The sequence below is a fragment of the Oncorhynchus mykiss genome, chromosome 13 (genome assembly GCF_013265735.2).
Source record: "Oncorhynchus mykiss isolate Arlee chromosome 13, USDA_OmykA_1.1, whole genome shotgun sequence".
NCBI lineage: Eukaryota > Metazoa > Chordata > Actinopteri > Salmoniformes > Salmonidae > Oncorhynchus > Oncorhynchus mykiss.
The window spans coordinates 49830491-49853948 of NC_048577.1; the positions used below are offsets into that span (position 1 = coordinate 49830491).

General features: G+C 46.6%; 1 protein-coding gene across 2 annotated transcripts; it reads right to left on the reverse strand.

The window, feature by feature from the left end:
* Positions 1-576: 576 nt before the first annotated feature.
* LOC110486698 (neurexophilin-1) lies at positions 577-23181 on the reverse strand. Of its 2 annotated transcripts, XR_005035579.1 has the most exons (3): positions 22704-23181; positions 5108-5930; positions 577-718 (listed from the first exon to the last, which is right to left on the reverse strand). XR_005035579.1 is itself a non-coding variant. In XM_036941404.1 (2 exons), the coding sequence occupies exons 1-2, from the start codon at positions 22755-22757 to the stop codon at positions 5163-5165; spliced, it is 822 nt and encodes a 273-aa protein (XP_036797299.1). In that variant the 5' UTR covers positions 22758-23181; the 3' UTR covers positions 4588-5162. The 2 variants fall into 2 exon arrangements, 1 of the variants encoding a protein (XP_036797299.1); XM_036941404.1 differs by lacking the exon at positions 577-718 and having other exon boundaries at positions 4588-5930.
* Positions 23182-23458: the final 277 nt, after the last annotated feature.

The window sequence follows — 23458 nt, forward strand, 5'->3', positions numbered from 1 at the left end:
TGTTTCTATTGTGTGCTGAAAGGACAAGCATTGCCCTGTGGCCTATGGAAGGCCAACTGTCCACAAGTCTGTTGGCACTCCATTGGACAACAATAAGACTGTCACCATAACAACACTGGCCATCCTACAGCGACATTATCTCTTCTTCCAACCAGCAGCACTCTCTGTTTGAGCAGCCATCGAGGAGCACGGTGGAGTCTCAGTGATATATTGCTGTTAATTTGTGAGGATGGGGTGAGGATTGGAGCGAGGGACTGAGGAAGGTAGAGAGTCGGTACATGTGACCCAGCAGTCATAACAGTCCAGCAGTATCTCTGTTAGTTTTGTAGTTGTCAAGAGGGGGTGGGGCTCCACCTCAAGGCGTTTTACTCCATATCTCCTCTGAAAGGTGTGTCCAGATGTCTTATCCAGATGCTCTGCTACAGGGCTGGTGGAGGGATGGAGATTAGTGGGGCGTCAATAGGTTAGGCAGGTTGGCACACCTCTAGGCCTAAACCTGCTTTCCAGGAAGTCTTCTTGTCTTTAATCTGACAGATTGGAAGGAGGCTGAGGTAAAATACTTGGAAAGCAGGGGGGGGGGGGGGGGGGGGGGGTTCATGTCTCTGTAGCACTGCGATGTGTGTGTGTTTGCGCCGGCATGTGTGTGTTCTCACTGTGAGGGTTCAGTTGGCCTCACTGTTAAGCCGAGAGATTAGCCAGTTGAGCTCCGAGCTGGACTCTGGCGGGCGGGGATAGAAGGAGAGAAAGAGAGATGGATGAGGACCTGCCCACAGTGGAGTTCAGCGCCAGGGCAGGGGAGGTAGCCCCGACACAGGAACATGGGGGCAGAGAGGTTAGGGGAGCTGGCCAGGTCACATTGAGAGGAGAGACACAGAGAGGATAGGGGAGCTGGCCAGGTCACAGTGAGAGGAGAGACACAGAGAGGTTAGGGGAGCTGGCTAGGTCACAGTGAGAGGAGAGACACAGAGAGGTTAGGGGAGCTGGCCAGGTCACAGTGAGAGGAGAGACACAGAGAGGTTAGGGGAGCTGGCTAGGTCTCAGTGAGAGGAGAGACACAGAGAGGTTAGGGGAGCTGGCCAGGTCACAGTGAGAGGAGAGACACAGAGAGGATAGGAGGGCATGTTGTGGGTAGGGGGAAAGAGAGCCCAGATGGGCAGAGAGGAGTAGGAAGAGGAGTAGGAAGAGGAGTATGAAGAGGAGTAGGAAGAGGAGTAGGAAGAGGAGTAAGAAGAGGAGTAAGAAGAGGAGTAGGAAGAGGAGTAAGAAGAGGAGTAAGAAGAGGAGTAAGAAGAGGAGTATGAAGAGGAGTATGAAGAGGAGTATGAAGAGGAGTAGGAAGAGGAGTAAGAAGAGGAGTATGAAGAGGAGTATGAAGAGGAGTAGGAAGAGGAGTAAGAAGAGGAGTAAGAAGAGGAGTGGGAAGAGGAGTGGGAAGAGGAGTGGGAAGAGGAGTGGGAAGAGGAGTAGGAAGAGGAGTAAGAAGAGGAGTAGGAAGAGGAGTGGGATGAGTTTAGGCCAATGGCAGACTTCCACACACTAGTTGGTAAATCCCAACATTACAAACTGCGACATGAGGCTATATTTCCCTGCATGCCAACTCTGAGAGGGAGAGGGACAGGGTCTTGCCAGGCACTACTTGCATCAGTTTACTGTGAGACAGGGAAGGTACTATGCTTACATGCACAATTCTGTTGGAGTATCTGGGTATTCAGATGAACTCTGTGGACCCCAGGAAGAGTAGCTGCTGCTTCTGCAAAAGCTAATGGGGATCCCAATAAACAAACAAATAAAGTGCACTTGGACTCCAATATGTTTTGAATACTGTCTAGACTGTGCATGCTTACTACTGTATAATGATATTCTATTGATGGTTGCATGGGGCACATTTTCCCAAAAGGTAGCAAGCACTAACAACTAATGCAGAGCATTACATCATTTTTTGTCTTCAATCGCTTCCTTTCATGTTTAATTTGTTCCTAAGAGGTCCAAAACAGCCTCTTAACAATTGCAAATATTCACCAGAAAGCTGTCATGCAAACAACAGTAATCTGAATGTAATGTTTACATGTCAAATACTGACTTAATAAATCCCAAACAAATTGTTTAGGAAAGGAGTATTGTACACTCATTTCACTTGAAATTAGCTCATTCAGATTACTGGACTCTTGTGGACGGGTGTTTACTTTTTAAATTCAGACTCATTGAATTCCGACTAATTCCAGATTATTAGTGTGCATTTAAACACAGCAGGTGTGACTATGAGGATTGACTGTGACACAAGTGATTAAACCAGACAGATCTATTTTACAAACATCATCTCAACAAGGGAGAACCACCGCAGCCAAACCACTGCATATTGTCTTTTCAAGTAAAACATTTGCTCAGAGGAAAAACAAATCAACCGGAAGCATCAGGGGTCTGAAGTGTAGATTGGGGTTTATGTGTCTGAATAAACAGTAATATCTTAAAAGATAATTTAGTCTTTGTGATGTTAGTGGTTAATGTTCCCTGCTGGACCCTGCAGGGCTGTTCAAGTAGCAGTAGAGACAGGCGGTCAGAGGGAGGCAGCAGAGACAGGCGGTCAGAGAGAGGCAGCAGAGACAGGCGGTCAGAGAGAGGCAGCAGAGACAGGCGGTCAGAGAGAGGCAGCAGAGACAGGTGGTCAGAGAGAGGCGGTCAGAGAGAGGCAGCAGAGACAGGCGGTCAGAGAGAGGCAGCAGAGAGGCAGTCTAAGAGAGGCAGCAGAGAGGCAGTCTAAGAGAGGCAGCAACTGCAGCAACGGCAGCAGAGAGAGGCAGTAGAGAGGCAGCAACGGCAGCAGAGAGAGGCAGTCTGAGAGAGGCAGTCTAAGAGAGGCAGCAACGGCAGCAGAGAGAGGCAGTCTGAGAGAGGCAGCAGAGAGGCAGTCTAAGAGAGGCAGCAACTGCAGCAGAGAGAGGCAGCCTGAGAGAGGCAGTCTGAGAGAAGCAGCAACGGCAGCAGCCTAACAGAGATGTTGTGGTTATGGCCTCATAAAGACAGGAGCTACCCGCCTCTTTAACAGTAAATTAAACACACAGACACTTTGATGTTCAGATCTCACTTACAGTACTTCCTATATATAGCCTTGTGAGTGAGCCTTTCTCTCTTTTATTCTGTCTCTCTCTTCTATTCCACCTATACAGTCAAATTGCTCCATCTCTACCTGACGTGATGCTCCCGTACCCCCCACAGGAGGAGGACTTTATAGTGAGTGGTTCCTGATCCAAGTCACACACTGGCCTCCCAGGCCTCAGTGCTACAGAAACCTCACTAAGCTCTCTCCAGACCAATCAGAGCACAGCAGTGCCAAAGGCCATGGGGTTCAATCACTTCCGTTACAATGAGGTTTTTCCTTTTTACAAATACATTAGTAATACCATATCTTATGCATTCAGTGTTCAAAGTATGACACCTGCCATTGGAAAATACAGAGTCAGGAAATCACGTAGTCTATATAGGTGCTATGAGTCAATTTCCAAACAGCCCATATTGTCAGTACAGAATCAGTTGTCCCTAAATTAGATATATACAGTATTTTGTCTAGTGTTGTTGTTTGTGAATTGGACATGAGTTCAGCCAGCCAGTGGCTATTCATCTTGATGAGATAGCAGTTAACTGAGGGCTAAGCTGCTGGGCCAGGGAGCCATAACACAACTATCCACTATACCCCTCGCTGTGCTCCTCGCTCGCATCCTAATAATCCTAACTTGATTTCCAGGAATACATTTCGCCTTCTCTCGGTGAAGCCTTAATTAGTTTTATTTTAATGTATTCCAGATAACGATCAGACTTTGGTGAACACACAGCGTTTGTCAGGAAAGAGAAATCAAGCACACACAGCCAAAGTTATCAAAGCTTGAAATCAGGAATCCTGACTGCAACAAAATGTAATCTTTTTCATACAGAGGGGACAATAGAAGGAGCTGAATTCTCTACATCTCCTTCTCTCTATTCCACTTTAATTAAAAGAGCTCTCTGAATCTCTCATTTCTCCCCCTCTCCCTCTCCCACTTTTGTTCTCTTTCTCTCTCTCTCTCTCTCTCTCTCTCTCTCTCTCTCTCTCTCTCTCTCTCTCTCTCTCTCTCTCTCTCTCTCTCTCTCTCTCTCTCTCTCTCTTTCTCTCTCTCCCTCTTTCATTCTTTCTTTCTTTCTCAATCTATATTTTCTATGTCAAAGAGGTTACATAATTCAGGGAAAGAGAGAGATGATGTTTGACAGAATGTCATACCTTTAGAATAAACATTGGATGGGGAGAGAGAGGGGTGGGATAGCCTATCGGGATGACATAGGGGTGGGGAGAGAGAGGGGTGGGATAGCCTATCGGGATGACATAGGGGTGGGGAGAGAGAGGGGTGGGATAGCCTATCGGGATGACATAGGGGTGGGGAGAGAGAGGGGTGGGATAGCCTATCGGGATGACATAGGGGTGGGGAGAGAGAGGGGTGGGATAGCCTATCGGGATGACATAGGGGTGGGGAGAGAGAGGGGTGGGATAGCCTATCGGGATGACATAGGGGTGGGGAGAGAGAGGGGTGGGATAGCCTATCGGGATGACATAGGGGTGGGGAGAGAGAGGGGTGGGATAGCCTATCGGGATGACATAGGGGTGGGGAGAGAGAGGGGTGGGATAGCCTATCGGGATGACATAGGGGTGGGGAGAGAGAGGGGTGGGATATGGGAGCATTGGGAAAGATTGGGACAAGGGTCCATACAGAAACAAATGGAAGATGCCCTTTTGAAAGTAGAGTGCTACCTCGCCTGAATGACAGTGTGCAGTAGTTCACGAAAACATTCATAGATGTTTGTAGGTGTTTTCTGTATTTAGCAAAGTAGGTAGCGAAATTAGAGGTTTGAGTTGAGGTAAACGTGTGTGATGATGTTAGGCGTGCAAGTTACTACTGTTTCTGTCGATGAATGCTTCATTACAGCACTCTAAATGTCAATGCCTCACTGTGCATACTGTATGTTTTGCATATATACGTTTTTACAGGGTACAGTAGTCTGGCTACAGCGAGGGGTTGTCTGGTGAGGCGTTGCAGCAAATTACATAAAAAGTTGAATCCAGCTCAATCTGGTGGCCCCTCACCCTACAGAGTCACTCCTCCCCTCGTCCCTCCTCTCACCCTCCTGTGTGTCCCCCTCTAGCCCGAGGGCAGGTAGGGCATCTCGTTGTGGTAGTTGTAGTCCGGGCAGACCTTCTGGACCAGGCGGTAGTCTGTACTGTAGAAGGAGATGTAGATACAGATGACCTTGAAGGGCTTGGAACAGATCCAGGAGACATGGCTCTGTGTCTGCTCCTGGAAGCAGGTCTTGGACGGGTCGTAGTTGCAGAGCGACGTGCGCTTGCTGCGGTCCACCTTCTCATAGTCCACGCGGCAGTTGAAGATCTTAGAGTCCTTGGGGTAGACCACGCTCTGGCGCTCCAGGTCAAACTCCACCGCCTTGACCGGCGGCACCAGGCTGACTGAGATGTTGCCCTGGCCCGTGGAGTTGTGGCGGAAGTAGACGCTGAACGTTCCGTTGCCATGGTCTACGATCTTGCCGGTAATCAGCAGGTTGAGGCGCACAGTCTTGATATTAGAGTAAAAGTCTCCCCAGCCAAACATCTTCTTGAACTTGCCCGTCTTGACGATGGGCCGGCGTTTGACGCGGGAGGAAGAGGAGGTGTCTGGCTTCATCAGGTCACTACCCAGCATCTCCCAGAACTCCTGCTTGGAGAAGGGTATGGGTGAGCGGTAGGGCAGCTCCAGGGAGGTGGCATTGGCTGCCCGACTTTTACTCTGGAGCATCCAGCGACTCAGGGGGGAAAGGGGAGTCTGACTCCCCAGGAGACCCACCGTCTTAGAGGACGACCCGTCTGCTGAGGAGCTCTTGGGGCTTGGAGAGTCATCTTCTTGACCCAGGGCCAGCTGGAGATAAAGAGGGATAGGGAGAGAGAGAATGAGAAAAAGAGGTTGAATGTTAGAGAGGGGGAGAGTGTGTGTTTGAGAGAGCAAGAGAGTGAGAGAGAGGGAGGGGGAGAGGGTGTGTGAGAGAGAAAAGGGTGAAAGGAAAGTGAGAAAGCGAGAGAGAGGGGGAGAGGGTGTGTGAGAGAGAAAAGGGGTGAAAGGAAAGTGAGAAAGAGAGAGAGAGAGGGGGAGAGGGTGTGTGAGAGAGAAAAAGGGTGAAAGGAAAGTGAGAAAAAGAGAGAGAGAGAGGGGGAGAGGGTGTGTGAGAGAGAAAAAGGGTGAAAGGAAAGTGAGAAAGAGAGAGAGAGGGGGAGAGGGTGTGTGAGAGAGAAAAAGGGTGAAAGGAAAGTAAGAAAGAGAGGGGGAGAGGGTGTGTGAGAGAAAAAGGGTGAAAGGGAAAGTGAGAAAGAGAGAGAGAGGGTGTGTGAGAGAGAAAAAGGGTGAAAGGGAAAGTGAGAGAGAGAGGGGGAGAGGGTGTGTGAGAGAGAAAAAGGGTGAAAGGGAAAGTGAGAAAGAGAGAGAGAGGGGGAGAGGGTGTGTGAGAGAGAAAAAGGGTGAAAGGGAAAGTGAGAGAGAGATGGGGGAGAGAAAAAGGGTGAAAGGAAAGTGAGAAAGAGAGAGAGAGGGGGGAAGAGGGTGTGTGTGAGAGAAAAAGGGTGAAAGGAAAGTGAGAAAGAGAGAGAGAGAGGGGGAGAGGGTGTGTGTGAGAAAAAGGGTGAAAGGAAAGTGAGAAAGAGAGAGAGAGAGGGGGAGAGGGTGTGTGAGAGAGAAAAAGGGTGAAAGGAAAGTGAGAAAGAGAGAGAGAGAAAAGAGGAGAAAAAGGGGAAAGGGGAGTTATTATCAAGGGAGTAAAGAAACAAGGACAGAAAAGGAATGAAAGATGTAATCGATACTTAATTTAGCTCCTGGTGCTATAGATATCAACTGTGACATTCTATCAATGTTGTACTCTTATAAATGAATGTTTGAGTATGCAGGTATATATGTTGCTGCTGTTACATTCTGGTGTCTATTCAGGTTGAGAACAGATATACCTTAACGTCTGGTTTTCAGAGAAGCTATATTGCTCCCCAAGCAGCAGATGAAATAGAAATCGACTCCTATACCTTCAGCTACTTGAGAGGCCTGGGGGGATGAAGGTAGAGATTTAAGCCCCATAGTGCAGGCCTGAGTGGAGAAACAATTATTGCTTCGGTGCCTTCAGTGTGGGGTTGGAGGAGGGCAGGCGAATAAACCTTGATGTGCAATTAAGGTTTTTTATGTTTTAATTAAAAAATCTGTTTTGGCACACACACAAAACTGTCAGATGTTAACAGTGAGTGAGGAGAAAGGAGAGAGAGAGATAAGACAGTCGTGCTCGGCTCAGCCGTGGCTTTGTGGAGTGTGTGTGAGAGCAGGCTGTAATGAGTAATTATTAGATGGTAATGATCTATTAACAGGTAGGCACTGTCAGCTGTGGGAGCCCGGAGTGATCTTCTGTCCTTTTGATCTAACCGTGGAAAGGATAGGAGTCTGTTTGTGTCGCCGTTACTCTGTTTGTGTTAGTGTCATTATGCAATGGATGGTTGCCGGAATGTGTGTGGACAGTACCCTATTAGCGAGGCATAAGTGTGTGTGTGTGTGTGTGTGTGTGTGTGTGTGGGGGGGGGGGGGGGGTGGGGGGGTGGTATTTGTGTGCATGCTCTCTCTCTCTCTTTCTCTCTCTCTTTGTCTCTCTCTCTCTCTCTCTCTCTCTCTGCCAGATAGAGCAGGGTTTTTTTCTCAGTGATCCCACTGTTATACAGTGATTCATAATGCATGCTGCTCTGTCTGTGCTCTGATCCATCCACTGTTTAGAGTGTCAGGGCTTCCTTATACTGGCTTAGTCAGGATTATTACGTTTTACTCATTCTTACTCCATTTTATACAGATTTCTACAGGCTCACTCAGATTTGTTCTCTTGCATTTCAGACAGTTTTGTAATATTGATTTTCTGTCGCTCTAAAACATGTATTTCCTTTCGTAACAACTTGCATTGCATTGCAGCAGTCTGTAGAGGATTCCCTACTGATGTTGTTGTGTTATGGACTAGCTATGGACTCTGGAGGAGATGAGGAGTCCCCAGACCTCAGCCTTTCTGTCTGGTCCCTCTACGGCTGTTTGAGTTACCTGGGCTGGGCCACAGTCAACACTACACACCCCTGGTCTGGGTACCTGGGCTGGGTACAGTGAACACTACACACCCCTGGTCTGGGTACCTGGGCTGGGTACAGTCAACACTACACACCCCTGGTCTGGGTACCTGGGCTGGGTACCTGGGCTGGGTACAGTCAACACTACACACCCCTGGTCTGGGTACCTGGGCTGGGCAGTCAACACTACACACCCCTGGTCTGTATACCTGGGCTGGGCCACAGCAAACACTACACACCCCTGGTCTGTATACCTGGGCTGGGCCACAGTAAACACTACACACCCCTGGTCTGTTTACCTGGGCTGGGCCACAGTGAACACTGTCTCCCATGTTTCCCACAGAGAGCTGACCCTCATTCAGACACAAACACATCAGCCTGACAAGGAACCCTGTTGGCTAAAATGTGATATTATTTAACATTTCTCATAGCGTCCCTGAGAATCCCTCATTGGCTTCATTAATAATGAATAAAACCATGGAGCAGGAGACATATTGATTTGGATCTATTCAGAAGCCTTCTCTTGCCTGCGAGTGCGTGCCAGGCGCTGTGACTGTGATTGCAAATACACTGTTCCCCCTTGTCCCTGAATGATGTGCCACTTTGGGTTTAACTTCTCTCCCTTCATGGACGGTGTCTGGTGGGCAAAGAGCAGCACGCTGCCTGTCTGCCAGTCTCCCTAGGTGGCACTGCAGAGTCTCAGTGGTGGCCATCACAGTGCCCTCCAGGGTTGTGTGGAATGTGCCACTGTATGAATCTTTATGACACTCTTGTGTTTACATTGAGCTCATTTCCCAGACACTCAGTGATTCAGTGACTCAGACAGGCAGTGCCGGCAAGGAGAAGAGCTGAACAACAAACACATTGTCCCCTCTATAATACAATCTCACTGAGCCATAACTTGCATGAGATGTGTTCGTTTAAGGAGCTGAATATGTAAACAGAGCATTCGGGGTGAGACAGGACGTGTGTGTTAGAGGTTAGGGAAGAGAGAGTGCTGCTGTAGAACAAACGATTGAAGTGCACAGCGTCAGTGTGGGAGACATGTTAGAACGGGCTTCATGGATGATTACTGGGGTAATAAAACAATGAGGATGAGATCCCCCTCGCTTTAGAGCAGATGGTTAACGGCTTGAAGGAACGCTTGTGTAGAGTGAGTCACCGTGCTGAAGGTTATACACTGGCCTGCTTATGTTGACGGATGTCTGAAGTGAAAGATGGAAACACATGCTATGAGGCTGAATAGTGCTGTATAAGACTGACATAGCATGGCACAGCAGTTTGAAGAAGATGAATCGACCTGTTTAACAGCAGCTGTATTAGGCTGAGTTGTAATCCGAGGAACACTGTTGGTGTTAGGTTTCAAAGTACTTATGAAGCTTCATAAAGAGTGCTTATCAGCCGATCTGAGCTACACAAAGCTGAAATGAGGGCAAAGGTGCAATCAGGTCAGAGTCTAGGGTTGTTGGCGGGGGGTGATTTTGTCGTCTGTCTGTCATGTGTGAGTCAGTGAAATGGTTGGAGGGAATGTGGGGGGTCTGCAGGCTCCATCACTGTGGTAATTGTGACGCATTAAGCGTTAGTGAGTACAGGCCTGGGGCCTCTCTCGCGGCAGGGGGTAGAGGAACGGGAGAGGATGAGAGGGAGGAAATGATCAACAAGAGCCCACCAGCTCCACAGGAAATGTTCAGACTATTAAAGTGACAGTTACACCATTTTACCCTCCCGTTCCCCTGGCGTCACGGTACACAGTTGCTAAAAGCCAGAACAGAGATTATGGAGAAAGTTAGCTCAAATCTCTGTTCTGTCACAGTGCTCAGGTGGTGATGAGAGGCCATGGTGTCAACTAGAGAAATACTGCTACTGAAAATAGAGAGTTTTACCTATTCAGATTTGTCTTCTCATCAATATCCACATGTATAGAGACGGTGAATACGGTATTTGATCATATAGAGACACAGAGCAGGTGTTATTGCAGCACATCCTTCTCCTGGGCAGCAGATGGATTCAATAAGCTCTCAATTTTCCTCTGGCTGTTGAGTTGAAATCTTCATCTCTAATATGACATACATTTTTAATTACAGGCTCAAGCGCCGGCTCATATTTCCAGAGTGTTCACTGACGCTTTGTGGGGGGTTTTCCCTCCCACCAAACTCCAGACCTAATGCGTTCACTGTAGGAATATTCTCCTTCTGTTACATGATTAAAATCGGAGAGCGGCTGTGCCCTTATAACTAATTATTCCACTGGCTAGCGTGGACGGGAGGGCCGGGGGAGGGAAAGGTAATTTCACAAGAAACAAGGCGTTTGACTCATAATTAATAATTTACGTCAGCTTCAAGGGGATCACCGGAGCTTAGCTCTGCGCTGGGTGGATGAACTCACTAAATTCAGCTCTACGCTGGGTGGATGAACTCACTACATTCAGCTCTATGCTGGGTGGATGAACTCACTACATTCAGCTCTATGCTGGGTGGATGAGCTCACTACATTCAGCTCTATGCTGGGTGGATGAACTCACTACATTCAGCTCTATGCTGGGTGGATGAGCTCACTACATTCAGCTCTATGCTGGGTGGATGAGCTCACTACATTCAGCTCTATGCTGGGTGGATGAACTCACTACATTCAGCTCTATGCTGGGTGGATGAGCTCACTACATTCAGCTCTATGCTGGGTGGATGAGCTCACTACATTCAGCTCTATGCTGGGTGGATGAACTCACTACATTCAGCTCTATGCTGGGTGGATGAACTCACTACATTCAGCTCTATGCTGGGTGGATGAACTCACTACATTCAGCTCTATGCTGGGTGGATGAACTCACTACATTCAGCTCTATGATGGGTGGATGAACTCACTACATTCAGCCACTTTCTCTCTGTTTTGAGCTCTTTACTCATTTTGGACAAGTTCAGTTCTACCATCCCACTGGACCTGCAGCTTCATTTAGTATGCTGAGGGAGAGACCTTGCTCTGAATTGGCTATCAAATTTGTACATTATAAGATATCGACAAGGCGGCTGAGTGGAGTGCAGTGCTGGAGCAGAATAGAGCAGGAGGAGAGCGAGAGCAGGGGTTGATGGGATAGAACTGATTAAAGCAGAGTTCTACTACTGTATATGCCCACCTGTCTGAGAGGACCTGAGTGGGGACTGGACTCTCTCTCCCTATACCTCCCTCCCTCCCTCTCTCTATCTCTCCCTCCCTCTAACTCTCTCTAACACACTCTCTCTCTGTGGTGATGCACTGTGGAATACTGGGCTTAACTTTCATTTGAGGTTATATCAGTGGACATAGTTAGTATTGACTGTCTTTTCTGTCTGGTTATAGTACAAACATCAACAGTGTGTGGACATCTCCATCGACATTGTCACGGCTCCAACCGACATCATTCATCTCCTTTAAGCTACAGTACAAACTCAGTCTGTTCTAGAACAGTAAACAGAAAACCCATCCAGAGCAGAGCACTACCCTTGGAGACATATAGTACTCTAGTCCTTCAGATCACTTCAACATCTCGGGACTATACCCTGGAGGTCCCTAGGTCAGCTGGTTGTTGGAGTGGGTAGATACTTGTGTGTCTTTTCTCCCTCCCTATTGTAACCAAACAGCCCGTCACAGACTGGTGAGGTGAGCAGAATCCCCATCACCCCCTGATGATGTCACCAGGAGCCCCCGTCACACACTGGTGAGGTCAGCAGAATCCCCATCACCCCCTGATGATGTCACCAGGAGCCCCCATCACAGACTGGTGAGGTCAGCAGAATCCCCATCACCCCCTGATGATGTCACCAGGAGCCCCCGTCACAGACTGGTGAGGTCAGCAGAAGCCCCATCACCCCCTGATGATGTCACCAGGAGCCCCCGTCACAGACTGGTGAGGTCGGCAGAAGCCCCATCACCCCCTGATGATGTCACCAGGAGCCCCCGTCACATCCTGGTGAGGTCAGTTTGTGACCCATACCCCACTGCATCATCAGGAGGACATCACTAGTGGTCTCTTTGTAGTAGCAGATGGTGACAGATGTCCCCTCTTCTAATAAACCTGCTTCTATTTCCAGTAAAAAGGAGTTCTGCCACCGTCCGCTCTCTAAAGCTGTTTGTTCTTGAGATAACTTTTTATTTACATAAATAAAAGTATATTCAGCACAAATAGGAAGCTCTCAAGTGGCTAGCATTCTCAGAGGAATTAAATAGTGTGACGCTGCCTTCCTAATAATCAAAGGTGAAATTACTTCTAATTCTATTGAATTAGAGCCAATTTATGACTTAAAGCCAATTTATGCTTGATCTGAAAATGTGGTCGGAGGCTTTGTATAGAGGGTGTGACGCAATTGCAGAGTCTCCAGAGGCATGCAGACACCAAATTTTTTAACAATGTGAGGGCTCTGTATAGCTCCGCATTAACATGATTGGTTGACAGCAGAGCAGTTGTGAAGGAAGTTGTCAAGGAAGTGAGTTTGCGTTTATACAGGACCTCCCGCCCCAACCTACTGTCAACCAATCAACCAAGCACAATTCATCCAATGCCCTTTTTTCTATGTGCCCCAGTATTTCAGAGGAGAATGCCACAACTGGTTGGGCAGGAGAAAGGCACATCTCTAGGGTCAACCATGCCACACAATGGAGCCGGAGGGGAAGGCTGCTGTTTCACGGGCTCCTAACCAATTGTGCTCTTTTGTGTGTTTTTTCACGTTGCTTGTAACTTATTTTTGTACGTAATATTTCTGCTACCGTCTCTTATGACCGAAAAGAGCTTCTGGATATCAGAACAGCGATTACGCAAAGGATATACTGCTGCTCCCGGACCAGGCCCAAATCCCCGACATTCGCATGAAGAGGAGATGGAGATACAGGGGCCGCAGATCCGGGTGCCTTGTGAAAATTAGTTGGCGAGTGGATAACCCGGCTCTACCATCCGTCCTATTGGCCAAGATGCAATCACTGGAGAATAAACTGGATGAGCTCTGTTCGAGACTATCCTACCAACGGGACATTAAAAACTGTAATATCTTATGTTTCACCGAGTTGGCTAAACAACAACATGGATAATATAGAGTTGGCTGGGTTTTCCATGCATCGGCAAGACAGTTACCTCCGGTAAGACGAGGGGTGGTGGTCTGTGTCAATTTGTCAATAACAGCTGGTGCGTGGTCTCTAATATTGAGGAAGTCTCTAGGTTTTGCTCACCTGAGGTATAGTACATCATGATAAGCTGTAGACCACACTATCTACTACGAGAGTTTTCATCTATATTTTTCGTAGCTGTCCATTTACTATCAAAAACCGATGCTGGCACTAACACCACACTCAGCGAGCTGTATAAGGCCATAAGCAAACAAGAAGATGCTCATCCAGAAGCGGCGCTCCTAGTGGCCGGGGACTTTAATGCAGGCAATCTTAAATCCGTTTTACCTCATTTCTAGCAGCATGTCACATGTGCAACCAGTGGAAAAACAACTCTAGACCACCTTCACTCCACGCACAGAGACCCGTACAAAGCTCTCCCTCGCCATCCATTTGGCAAATCTGACCATAATTCTATCCTACTGACTCCTGCGTGCTAGCAAAAACTAAAGCAGGAAGTACCAATGACTCGCTCAATACGGAAGTGGTCAGACGATGCGGATGCTTAGCTACAGGACTGCTAGCACAAACTGGAATATGTTGGCTCCCGAGTGGTGCAGCGGTCTAAGGCACTGCATATCAGTGCTAGAGGCATCACTACAGATATTGGTTCGATTCCAGATTGTATCACATACGGCCGTGATTGGGAGTCCCATAGGGCGGCGCACAATTGGCCCAGTTATGTTTGGGTAGGCCGTCATTGTAAATACGAATTTGTTTTTAACTGACTTGCTTAGTTTAAAAAAATACAAATTCTGGGATTCATCCGATGGCATTGAGGAGTATACCACCTCACTCACCGGCTTCATCAATAAGTGCATTGATCATGTCGTCCCCACAATGACCGTACGTACATATCCCAACCAGAAGCCATGGATTACAGGCAACATTCACACCGAGCAGAAAGGCTAGAGCTGCCGTTTTCAAGCAGCAGGACACTTATAAGAAATCCCGCTACGTCCTCCGACGAACCATAAAACAGGCAAAGCGTCAACACAGGCCTAAGATTGAATCCTATGACACCGGCTCTGTGAACGTTGGATGTGGCAGGGCTTGCATACTATTACTGACTATAATGGGAAACCCAGCCGTGAGCTGCCCAGTGACACAAGCCTACCAGACAGGCTATATGCAATTTATGCTCGCTTTAAGGCAAATAACACTGAATCATGCATGAGAGCACTAGCTGGTTCAGACGACTGTGTGATTACACTCTCCATAGCCGATGTGAGTAAGACCTTTAAACAAATCAACATTCACAAGACCGCAGGCCAGACTGATTACCAGGACGCGTACTCAGAGCATGTGTCTTCACAGACATTTTCAACCTCTTTCTGACCGAGTCTGTAATACCTATGTGTTTCAAACAGACCACTATAGTCCCTGTGCCCAAGAACACTAAGGTAACCTGCCTAAATGACTACCGCCCCATAGCACTCACGTCTGTAGGCATGACGTGCTTGAAAGGCTGGTCATGAGTCACATCAACACCATCATCCCGGATACCCTAGGCCCACTACAATTCGCATTCCGCCCTAACAGATCCACAGATGGCGCAATCTCAATTGCGTCCACACTGCCCTTTTCCACCTGGACAAAAGGAACACCTATGGGAGAATGCTGTTAATTGACTACAGCTCAGCATTCAACACCATAGCACCCACAAAGCTCATCACTAATTTAAGGACGTTGGGACTAAACAGCTCCCGCCACAACTAGATCCTGGACTTCTTGATGGGCCACCCCCAGGTGGTAAGGATAGGCAACAATGCATGTGCTACGCTGATCCTAAACACGGGGGCTCCTTAGGGGTGCATTCTTAGTCCCCTCCTGTACTCCCTGTTCACCCACGACTGCGTGGCCAAGCACGACACCATCATTAAGTTAGCTGACAACACAGCGGTGGTAGGCCTGATCACCGACAACGATGAGACAGCCTATAGGGAGTAGGGCAGAGACCTGGCCGTGTTGTGCCAGGACAATAACCTCTCCCTTAACATGAGCAACACAAAGAAGCTGATTTACATCAATGGGGCAGTAGAGCGGATCGAGAGCTTCAAGTTCATCACCAACAAACTATTATTTTCCAAACACAGTGAAAAGGGCACGACAACGCCTATTCCCCCTCAGCAGACTGAAAAGATTTGGCATGGGTCCCAGATCCTCAAAAGTTCCACAGCTGCGCAATCGAGAGCATCCTGATCGGCCTGATATGGTAACTGCTCGGCATCTGACCATAAGGCGCTACAGAGGGTAGTGCGTATGGCCCAGTACATCACAGGGGCCAAGCTTCCTGCCATCCACGACCTATATACTAGGCAGTGTCAGAGGAAGGCCCAAAAAATTGTCAAAGACTCCAGCCACCCTAGACATAGACTGTTCTCTCTGCTACCGCACGGCAAGCGGTACCAGAACGACAAGTCTAGGTCCAAAAGGCTCCTTAACCGCTTCTACCCCCAAACCATAAGACTGTTGAACAATGAATCAAACGGCTACCCAGACTATTTGCATTGACCTTCACCCTCCTCCCTTTCTTTATATTGTTGCTACTCGCTGCTTATTATCTATGCATAGTTACGTTAGCCCTACCTGCGTGTACATATTACTTCAACTACCTGGACTAACCTGTACCCCCACACATTGACTTGGTACCGGTACATATGTATATAGCCTTTGTTATTTTATTGTGTTCCTTTTTTTACTTTTGTTTATTTGGTAAATATTTTCTTAGCTCTTATTTTCTTCAAACTGCAATGTTGGTTAAGGGCTTGTAAGTAAGAATTTCACGGCAAGATCTACATCTGTATAATTTGATTTGACAATTGTTTTCTGTCTGTGGACAGGCAGCTTTGTGCCTGTCTGGTGATGTGTCACAGAACACAATCTCCCTCTACCCATCATGCCTCTCTCTACTGCTGTATGTCAGTCAGTCAGGCAGCAGGGGATGCTGAGGGCCTGGGGGGCTGAGGGTGGCCTGAGGGCCAGCACTGGGGTACTCGCTGGGTGGGCAGGAGAATGGCGCACCTCTAGGGTCGTCCATGCCATGCCTGCGCATAACTCAAGCTGTTTTATAACCCGAGCAGGAAGTGACAGCCTGTCCATAATAACACCACTGGCCCTTTTCTCTGCCTCTTCTCTAAAGCTCCTCTCATTCACTGTAGTGTGTCTGTCTAGCTCTTGTCTGTTGGAGGTATTATTGAAGTACAATAAGAATCCATTGTCCACAGGGAGGTGTTTTAATGTCTGTGACCTCTTGTTACACCGTGACCCTGCCTGCTCTTGTCTTGGACCTGGTCCATCTTGTGAAAGAGTTTTGATCTCAATGAAACCTGGATAGACAAAGGTTAAACAAAACAATCAATACAGAAAATGAGAGACAGAGATATGGCTATAGCTTATCTGTGTTTGTGAGGCCATAGTATAACTGTACTGTTTGTGACTGATTGATACTGTTTGAGGCTGTGATTAAACCTGGAGACAGCAAGACAGAGAGGCACTAGGACTATAATGCACAGCTTTGAATTGGCAGTCATCTAATGTGGTTGTGTTGATACAGCATTGCTGTATTGTACCATATTTGTGTGTCCATGTGCAGTCTGTGTCTCTCTGTCTCAGTTTGGAATGCTTTGGATGTATTGTTGTTGTACAGGGGGAGCATGGCTGGTGTTGTCCTGCTTAGTGAGGGATGAATCTGGGTGGACAAGGTCACTGACTGTGAAGGGAGGGCTGGGTATCTAAGAAAGATGACTCAAAGACTTTCTGACAAGACAAAATAGGGGAAAAGAGCTGCATGTGGTTCAAATGACCTTCAGCCAATCTCTTAACCTTAAATAACACAACACGCTGTGGAAAGATGCTCTGTTTAATATCTTTCTTCAATATGAAGAGTTGAAAATACAAACACCTAAAATTGCACTGGCAACTAGATGTCAGATATGTAATGATCGTATAGACTTCATAGTGGACAGGGGTAGAAATGCTGGAGTGAAAACAGATCAGTGAGAACAGACCCTGATGCTCAACATATACATAAAGCTCATACAACACACAGCTGTATAAACATAGATCAGTCATGTAGCTGCAGATGCCCGGCCGGTAACCAGAAAACATAGAGCTGTATAGATCAGAGTGCTGTCTGCAGCGTAACTTCATTGGGAGAAGCCCCAGGTAATACTTAAGACGTCACACTGATGTTTCAGCACCATGGACAGGAATCGCAACTAACACGGAAACATAGAAGATGTTTTCAGCACCATGGAAAGGGAGCGCAACTAATGCTAAAACCCACGAAAGTCCAGAGCCACTTCAGATCCTTGGACAGCACCTCAGATCTCTTACTGGGCGAATATTCTACACAGCTCTGTTGGCCTATGGCTACTCTCTGTTGTTCCCATTCCATTTCCCCTTAAACTTAGAATTGTAAAACTATAGTTAATACATTGGAAATCCTGATCTCTGACAACTACTGTATGTATAGTGGGTGACAATCTGCGGAGTGTGGAGGACATGTGCAACCTCTCAAGGTCTCTGAGTACCTGAGGCTTCTAGCCTATAGAAGTCCTTGTTCAATACGTGCCTGCCTCTCCAAAACTGGGTAGAGTGTGAGTTCACTGAATGCGTGTGTGTGAGAGCGGAGCTCCTTCATCCCTGGTGATCCCTGCTGTTTGAAGGTTACAATGCAAATTTCAGACCAGTGCTCCATGGCAAATAACCTCTCACGCGTCCCTGTGGTGTGTGTGTGTGGTGTGTGTGTGTGCGTGCGTGCATGCGTGAGTGAGAAAGAGAGATTGTGAATGTGTAATATAGAGTATTGTCTTAGTTTTACCAGTACAATTCACTTCTTATCACTTGCATACTACTGCACCGAAACCATCATCCATGCCTTCATCACCTGGACTACTGCAGCCCTCTCCTCCCTGGTATCCTCACCAAACTCACCAACAGATTCCAGCTGGTCCAGAACTATGCTGCCAGAATCCTCACCCACACCAGATCGACTGAACACATCACACCAATCCTCATCAATCTACACTGTCTCCCTGTGCAATCCTGTACTGACTTTAAGACACTCCTCTTCACCTACAAAGCCCTCCACAACCTGGCATCCACTGACCTCTCTGCCTTTTCCCAGTCTATGCCCCCTCTCGCTCCATCCGCTCCTCCACTGCAGGTCACATTGTCACCCCCCCCATTCTGCCTCTCCACCATGGGTGCCTGGGCCTTCAGCTGCTCGGCACCCAGGCTCTGGAATGCACTACGCCCACACATACAACATGAAGCCACAGTCATCTTATTCAAAAACCTCCTCAAAACACACCTCTTCATAGGAAGCCTATAACCTGTAGCCTACGATTGACTCTGTCCTACACACCTTCTCAGTATCCATGTGTGTCCCCCAAACCCAAACCCTTACCCTAAACCCGTCCCTTTGTCTATTCCAAACCCTACCCCCTAAACCCTTCCCTTTGCCTATTCCCAACCCGATCCCCTAAACCCAAACCCTTCCCTTTGCCTATTCCCAACCCTACCCCTAAACCCTCCCCTTTGCCTATTCCAAACCCTACCCCCTAAACCCAAACCCTTATCAAACCCTTCCCTTTGCCTATTCCCAACCTGACCCTCTAAACCCAAACCCTTATCAAACCCTTCCCTTTGCCTATTCCCAACCAGACCCCCTAAACCCAAACCCCTCCCTTTGCCTATTCCCAACCCTACCCCCTAAACCCAAACCCTTACCCTAAACCCTTCCCTTTGCCTATTCCCAACCCTACCCCCTAAACCCAAACCCTTACCCTAAACCCTTCCCTTTGCCTATTCCCAACCCTACCCCCTAAACCCTTCCCTTTGCCTATTCCCAACCCTACCCCCTAATCCCAAACCCTTACCCTACACTGGGTTTATATCCTCTACCCAAGCCCTTCCTCCTCATTTTATTTGTCCTGTTTTGTCTGGTCCTTTGATGTATAATTGCACATTGATTGTCACACTTGATTTGATGTAGACCTACTGTTAATGGAAAATGTCCTTGAGTGTCCTGAAAGGCGTCCACCAAATAAAATGTATTGTTTTTACACTCTCTGCACTCTCTTCCTTATTCATCCCTTTTGTAACCCCAGTCATTATGAGCATGGGCACAAGGCACACAGTGGATATGCTAGGAGCCAGACTCCCCTTACCTGTCTCTCGCTCTGTCTTTCTCTTTCTCTCTCGATCTGTGTGTGTGTGGTGTGTGTGTGCGCGTGTGAACCTGGAGAAAGCACAATAACCCCTGATATTGCCTGTCATACTGTAAGGATCTAATGGTATTGCTATGAGACTAGTGGTGAGTTAATAGCCCTAATATAAACATTTAACAAACACATTAGTTGTAATAGGCTCTTGACTGTATAACACTGAATGCTCGAGCCATTTAGTCCATTAAAAACAAATGAATCCCATCTCTGAGCTGCATGTCATAGAATGAAACATTGCTAAACCCTCGCCAAAACGTACTATAATTTCTCAGCATAGCAGTCAATTTCAAAGCACTCTAAGACTGTTTATATTATTCATATCAACCAATGCTTGGCATAGTAATTAACATTTGAGACGCTAAATCCATCACATCATTATTGCTTTCTTCGTGTTGATAGAGTATTAATAACCTTATTTCCATCCAGACAGAGTGGGTTTATACACCCTAGAGACAAAGGCTACACACTGATATTGAGTGGGGCGGTATAATAGGGAAATCAGCTGAATTTGAATATAAATGCATGGTCTATCATTATTAATCCGAGCTCTATTGTGTAATAAGTTGGATAATTTATTAATTGCTCTATAATTTATCAATGTCATGCTGCTAATTAATTACCCATGATTCCCTGCTGAGAGATGTGGTGCGCCACGGTTTTTAGATAGGCAACATGGTAGAATATTGATAGAAACTGCACTCCAATTAATTACATCATTAGTGCAATTCTGCTGCATTTGAGAGTATGTGGCAAGCATGTGTGAACATACACCTTGAAGCGTAAACATGTTCTCCGACTGCAAAAATCTCTCTCTTAGATGGGACGAAATGGAAGGGGAACATTTATTCAATTTGTCAAGTAATAGGGCCAATGTCATCTATTAATAATATGTCTTACGACCCAAATCCTTTGTAAGACGTGTTCAATCAATGAAGAAAAATACTTTTGAGATGGTGGTACATTTGGCCTGATGATGACTTTTATTTTGAAGGATTCATAATCTCATTTTAATTTCACGTAGGCTAAACAGTGGCCTATGTCTTTATTTAAAATAGGTTACCTACTTTAAGATGCACTCTCAAACTTTTGTATCATTTCAGCCAGTAGTTTTGAAAGTGGTGCTCAAGAGCCAAAAGTTGTCCCCGTTTTTTGTACTACCTCATCAAATTGTGTACTACGTCCTCCATTTCTTATGTTACATCAAAGACAGTACAGTATGTAGGCAGAAACTGCTTCTCCAATAGAAATCCCTAAGCACACTTATAGGCGATGTCATGGTGATGTTGGCTAGTGGGCTCAAACAAGTCACTGAGTCTAAAGGGAACTGCAATGTCAAATCAAACACGGCCGTCAAATCAAAGGCAGTGCTTCGATATAATGTTGGTTTTGAGGAAAATGAAAAGGTGTCAGTTTGTCACTTTCACAAGGTTGGAGTAAAAATATGTTCAACTACTTAAGACGTTGGCTCAAATCTAGGTCGTGCCTTTAGATTTCAAGAAAATTAACAACTAAGGAAATTATGTCACTTCTCTCACTGATTTCTCAAACCCCAGCCTGCTCTGCTTGGTTTGTTTGGCAAGTGTTCGCAGGAAGTCTTGCGATGTTGCACCTCTGGGTTTAGAAACTCTGTGGTTACATGACGCAATATTTTTTTTTGTCATTTTTTGCATTTCTGAAGTTGAAGTTATTTCCAATTCTTACTATATTTTACGAATTTGTTGTGCTTAAAATCCTGGATTAGGCAACTACCCAGTGGGCATAAACTGGTTTAATCAACTTGTTTCCACGCCATTTCAATCGAATAAATCAATGTGATGACATTGAATCAATATGGAAAACTGATTGGATTTGAAAAAAAGAATCAACATAAGGGGATTTCGTCTTTTTTCACCCAACCTTTATAACCTAAATCCAATGACATGGTGACATGTTTTGTTGATTTCACCTTGACTTTACATTAGTTGCCAACTCAACGATAACTAGACGTTGAACTGACATCTGTGCCCAGTGAGTAATAACACTTTGAATACTTTATTATAGCCTACATTTCACCTGTAGACTACAGTCTTTGTTCAGTCAGAAGCGCCCAAGGTTATTCAGTGTGTGTGCCTTTACAAAGCCACAAGGTCGGCCGCTCTGACACAAAGGTGTCACAACAGAACACAACACAACACAAAGAAGCAACCTTGCGACAACACTTGAATTTAGCCTCCGTCATTCAGTTTTTGTTCTTGATGCTACACTTTGCCTCTAAATTTGCCAAATTACATTGTTGCTCTATATATAGATATACATGTAAAGCATGATCACGTAAATTTGTTTAGAAAAATTAAAGTCTAGGCTAAAATTTTGCACACAACATGGTCAATAAACATGCCCCATAAGGCCCTTAGTTTCATCTTGATGTTAGTTATGTTTATCTCATTAAAATCGTTAAATTTACCAGGACTCTAAATCCTGTGGTAATTGCAGATCATCAATCACAACATCATTTTGATTGAGTATACACCAGGTTGCACAGTGTGATACCTGAAATGGCAACGGCTACAGTGCACTAACGTCGAATTGTGTTGCCTGCAATAAACAGCTAGTGGTCAATATAAAATTCTAGAAATTCCTTCTTTTTTTTTTTTACTCAACCTTGCACAATGAAACATTAAAATATTGACCAGACATTACCTGTATGGGGGACACGTTGCACTGTGTCTCATGCCAGGTAGCCTATTCGTCTCGCCTTTGTACCGTTATTAAGTTATCTTTCAATTTTTATTTAATAACATATAGTAATGATCGGTCAAAGAGAGTCAGTCCTCTTTCCTTGTCCAACAACAAATAACTTCAGCAACGGATAGAATAGGCTTCAACCGAGGAACTCCAATATGGAGTTTCAAGGCACACTTAATGTACGGGACCGTTGTCCGTGGCGCAGCATGCTATCCATGGCAACCGCTCACAGCTTACTCACTGACGCGGGTCTCTGCCCTGGGAGAGGGAACCTTGTCGGGTCCAGTAGCTCGTGCGACACCATATGCACGGTTAATTCCCTTCACTTTTCGCCAAACAAATGAGTGGCACATGTCTGAAGGAAGAGGTAGCCTATTAACGACGGGGGTGAATGAACATGGAACTATGGACACAGACACACATATGACTGGTGTAACTTTTTAACACTGCTGGGCACCGCCGCCCCTCTTGCTTACCAAGCACGCTGTTCCGTTAAGGAGAAGCAAGATAAAGCCGTGGTTGGAACGCATTTTTCTGCCGCGCGCAATGCCTCAGATTCCCGCTTCAGCCCGAAGTCAGCTTTCCTTCACGAAGACGCTATTCCTTCCGCACTGTATTCCCCAAAGCTAAGATAGGGTCCCATGTCCAACGTAGGCTCAGCTGCTACACCTGGGCTCCTTCAACACGCACCTGTCCTTTTACTTTTCCCGGGTTTGAGTCCAATCACTAGAACATTGGAAATCCATGAGAATGTACCGCATTACCATCCACGAAAAATAGTGTATGCAATTCCTGCTCAACCTGCAACCGTGTGAGTGAGAATGAAGTAGATGATATCTGTCCGGCTGTATCAGTGTATATCCACCGGGGTGAAGCCGAGTTGATGAATGGAATCCTTGGCGTTGCTCATATGTGTGTGGACTGACAAGGAATCGTATACGGGCATTGACGTTTAAACAGTCTCTCTCTCTCTCTCTCTCTCTCTCTCTCTCTCTCTCTCTCTCTCTCTCTCTCTCTCTCTCTGTCTCTGCCCCTCATGCCTGTGCCCCCAACTATCTCTCTCTCATGCCCTCACACTATTTCTCATCAGCAGTCAAGCAGAATATAGTCAAACCCACTGTGGTTCTACTAAACTAATTGACTGGTTTGCACTTTTGCACACATTATGTCAGTGGAACCAAGCATGTCATCCCTTGTTGGTTAGGGCCGGTTCTGACTCTGTTATGTCAGT

Excerpts from the sequence above, each read along its gene's own strand:
- LOC110486698 (XM_036941404.1), bottom strand. The coding sequence starts at position 22,757 with ATGCGTTCCAACCACGGCTTTATCTTGCTTCTCCTTAACGGAACAGCG. Across the intron at positions 5,931-22,703 it reads TTAACGGAACAGCGTGCTTG|CTGGCCCTGGGTCAAGAAGA; the intron begins GTAAGCAAGAGG and ends CTTTATCTCCAG.